General features: G+C 36.8%; 1 protein-coding gene across 1 annotated transcript; it reads left to right on the top strand.

Annotated features, from left to right (window-relative positions):
• Nucleotides 1–581: 581 nt before the first annotated feature.
• On the top strand, nt 582–2290 carry LOC130471541 (uncharacterized). The gene is made up of 2 exons (XM_056841736.1): nt 582–644; nt 788–2290. Exons 1-2 carry the CDS (start codon nt 582–584, stop codon nt 2288–2290), a joined length of 1566 nt encoding a protein of 521 aa, XP_056697714.1.
• Nucleotides 2291–4262: the final 1972 nt, after the last annotated feature.

Below are 4262 nucleotides of genomic sequence, written 5' to 3'. Positions count from 1 at the left end.
GATCACTTACACCTAAAGTAGGACACAGGCTGACAGAAAAAAGTTAGTTGATATAGAAAAGCGGAAATCCCACATTTTGGGCCCTAATGCTTTAGGAGTGGTAGTATACAACATTTCTGATCTTAATGTCTAAAACCTGATATGAAGCTAGCCATAGTGATAAGAAACCTCTGCAACAACCCGATACATCTAAAAATCTAATACACCCTTCAGTTGGGTTTGATTCCCATCCAAAGTTTGAATAAATATAGTATTGTCGTATTCCCATCCTAAGAATTAGGCTTGTATGCGTATAATATTTTTCATAAAGTTTTATATACTTTTAAGTGTATTAGGCCTGCCTTGGTTGACTTATATGACCAAGAAATCTAGTCGAGTCATCATTCATTGACTCAATATACTATGTGTGCGAAATTTTATGCTAGCCTGCATTTGCTGAAAATTGTCTATTAGGTGTTGGATTATTGTACCTCTTACATTTATCATGATCGTGGACCGGTTTTTTTAAAATAACATATTCTTGTCTTTGTTGATTCTCTAGGTAATTTTTTGCTGCCATTTTATTATTATACTTGGTGAAAATGACTCTCTGTAAGGATTGGATTTCCATTAAAGATTACATTGGTGATCCAACATATGCCGAGGTAGTTAATAATTTTTTAGACTATGCTTTTCAAAAGTTGAAAACTGAGACAATTCGTTGTCCTTGTACCAAATGTATGAATGGAGAATCCGGTGATCGTGAGAAAGTAAGGGAACATCTACTTGTTTTTGGAATAATCAAAAGATACACCTTCTGGTATCATCATGGGAAGGGTTGGATGAGTCAAAAATCGTGTACGACGAGGATCATGATGAGGGAGAAGGCCATGATGAAATTTTTGATATTCTAAGGGATTTATATCCTGCGTTCAATGATGTTAGTCCCTCTTATGATGTTAATGATGTCGAGAAGCCAAATGCCGACGGTAAAAGTTTTTATAACCTATTGAAGGATTCACAAGATCCGGTCTATGAAGGTGCTAAGAGTTCTACAATGTTTGCAATCTTGGAGCTTCTTCATATTAAGACTCTAGGTCGTTGGACCAATGAGTCTTTTAGCATGCTTCTCAAATTTTTGAAGAATCGGCTTTTACCTACAGGGTCAACTTTACCAGATTCTTACAAAGAGTCAAAAAAGATCATGAGAAACCTCGGAATTTCCTATGAAAAGATCGATGCATGTGTTAATGATTGCATGTTATATTGGAAGGAGAATGAGAAGCTAGATGCATGCAATATTTGCGGTGCATCAAGATGGAAAACTAACAAACACAGTGGGGAAGACAAGTGTAAGTCAAATGGTAAAAAAATACCTCACAAGATATTACGCTACTTCCCACTAAAACCGAGGCTTCAAAGATTATTCATGTGTTCAAAGACTGCTTCTTTGATGAGGTGGCATGATGGTAAAAAGAAGAAAGATGGTACGATGCGACATCCTGTTGATGGAGCTGCGTGGGAGTCATTTGACAAGGAGTTTCCCGAGTTTGCATCAGATCCTAGAAATGTTAGGTTGGGGCTTGCCAGTCATGGTTTTCAACCCTTTGCAAACTCGAAAACACCTTATAGTATTTGGCGTGTAGTACTTATGCCATATAACTTACCTCCAGATCTTTGTATGAAGCAGTCTAATATACTTCTTTCGATGCTTATTCCTAGTCCTAAAGGACCCGGCGATGCAATTGACATATATTTGCAACCATTGATCGAGGAATTAAAAGATCTATGGGACACTGGTGTCGAGACCTTCGATGCAGCAACTCAACATCATTTTAATTTACGTGCACCACTGATGTGGACCATTAATGATTTTCCAGCATATGCCATGTTGTCAGGATGGAGTACTAAGGGGTATTTGGCATGCCCTCGTTGCCTTAAGGATAAACGATCAATGGGACTATCTCATGGGGGCAAAGAATGCTACATGGATCATAGATGTTATTTGCCAAAGAACCATAGATGGCGGAAGGATAAGGATTCATTTGACGGAAAAGTTGAGCATGGTCTACCTCCTGAACCTTGTTCAATTGATGAAATTCTTCTTCAACTCGAGGATCTCGAGAACATTGTTTTGTCCAAGGATCCACATGTGAAGACAAAAATAAATCATGAGCTTAGGGGTGATAATTGGAATAAGAAAAGTATTTTCTTTGAGCTTTTATACTGGAGGAAACATTTGTTACGGCACAACTTAGACGTGATGCATTTGAGAAAAATATATGTGATAATGTTCTTGGGACAATTATGAACATCAAAGGGAAGACTAAAGACACTATAAAATCACTTCATGACTTGGAAGCTATGGGGATAAGGCCCACATTGCACCCAGTCAAAGAAGGGGACAAATATAAGATGCCTCCTGCCGAGAAGCAAAGATTTTGTAAATTTTTGAAAGAGTTAAAAGTACCTGACGGTTTTTCATCGAATATATCTTACTGTGTCAACACTAAGGAAGGAAAAATTTCAGGTTTAAAGAGCCATGATTGCCATGTAATACTCGAACATCTTCTTCCTTTGGCAATACGTGGTATACTCACTCCACTTGTACGCGAAGTACTGATTGAGCTATCAAGGTACTTTACCTTATTATGTGCTAAAGTACTTAAAGTGAGTGAATTGAAGCAACTAGAGACCCAAATTCCTATCACTCTCTGCAAATTAGAGAAGGTTTTTCCTCCCTCGTTCTTTGATGTGATGATGCATTTGCCAATTCATTTAGCCAATGAAACTATGATCGGAGGTCCTGTTCAGTTCAGATGGATGTATCCTATTGAACAATATATGTATAAGCTTAAATCTTATGTACGAAATAGGGCTCATCCAGAAGCTTCAATTGCGGAGGGCTATTTAGCAGATGAGTGTATGACCCTTTGCTCAAGGTATATGCATAATATAGAAACAAGATTTAATAGCCAGGAACGAAATTATGAAAATGCAAACGGCAGTGATGAAGCCTTGGATATTTTCAGCCATTCTGGTAGAGGTTTAGGAGCTCCAACTGTTATAAGTGTTCCCAGGTGTGAAATGGATCAAGCTCACGATTACATTTTGAAGAACTGCGACGAGGTTCAACCTTTCCTACAGTAAGAGTCTAAGAGTAAATATCTTTTCTTCATATTCACAAAAAATTTCTTTGTATATTTATATACTTTTTTGCTTACAGAGAGTATTCTGAAACTCATCCAATAGATGATTCTGGGATCACCGAAGAGGAATGGAGCGAGAATTTTAGAAAATGGTTTAAGGATGAAGTAAGGAATATATTTTAATACTTCGTATTTGATTTCCAAACAAGTGAATTTTTTTATTAATTACTTTTTTTCATTATTTAATTTTGGTAGGTTGCGCTCTTATATGAGAAAATAAGAGCAAGGAAAGCGAAAATCTCCTATCACTTTCACGTGGACCAACTGAATATGTAACATCTTTTAGTGGTTATGTTGTAAATGGATACAGATTTTGTACACAAAACCGTGATAAGAATTTGAGAACACAAAATAGTGGTGTGGTTGTGTTAGGAAATACGGGTGATGGAGATAAGAACATGGATTATTATGGAGTTGTATATAACAGAAATTGTAGAGATACAATATCTCAGAGGAAAGAGGATTGTGCTATTTCGGTGTAACTGGTGGGATGTATTTGATAAGGTAAGAGGAATCAAAGAAGATGAATATGGAACCATTAGTATTAATTGCAATAGGCAATTAAAAACTGATGAACCATTTATCTTAGCTAGTCAAGCAAGACAAGCTTTTATGCCACCGACAACATTAACAAAGGTTGCGTTATTGCATCAAAGACTCAACCGCGCAACTTGTTAGATGATGACAGTGATGTTGATGAGCAAAGTGAAGCATACCAACAGAGTGAATTTGGTAGAACAATATATGTTGCATCCTCCTCTACAAGTGAAAGCAGTGAATTCTGTAGAAGTCGGGCTGGCATAGATCCCATTATCGTGGAAGATATTTCAATCAAAAGTGGAGAACAACAAGCTCCTGTGAAGAGGAAAAGAGAGGAATGATTCATTACCTGTTGCAGTTGGTATTATTGTGGTGGTTTAGTTATGTGTCAATTTTTGTTTTTTGTGGGGGGAGTTTAGGTTTATAATTTAGATTTCTTGGTCAATTTTCTGTTTGCTTTTCCTTTCGAAAAGCTTGATCACCTGACTATTTGTTCCGTAATTGTATTTGTTGTGGTTTTATTGGATTTTTTGT

Source organism: Spinacia oleracea, chromosome 4 (assembly GCF_020520425.1).
Source record: "Spinacia oleracea cultivar Varoflay chromosome 4, BTI_SOV_V1, whole genome shotgun sequence".
Lineage (NCBI taxonomy): Eukaryota > Viridiplantae > Streptophyta > Magnoliopsida > Caryophyllales > Amaranthaceae > Spinacia > Spinacia oleracea.
This window is presented reverse-complemented; position numbering and strand designations above follow the sequence as displayed.

Coding starts and splice junctions, on each gene's coding strand:
- LOC130471541 (XM_056841736.1), top strand. CDS start 582: ATGACTCTCTGTAAGGATTGGATTTCCATTAAAGATTACATTGGTGAT. Junction 645..787: donor GTGATCCAACATATGCCGAG/GTAGTTAATAAT, acceptor AATAATCAAAAG/ATACACCTTCTGGTATCATC.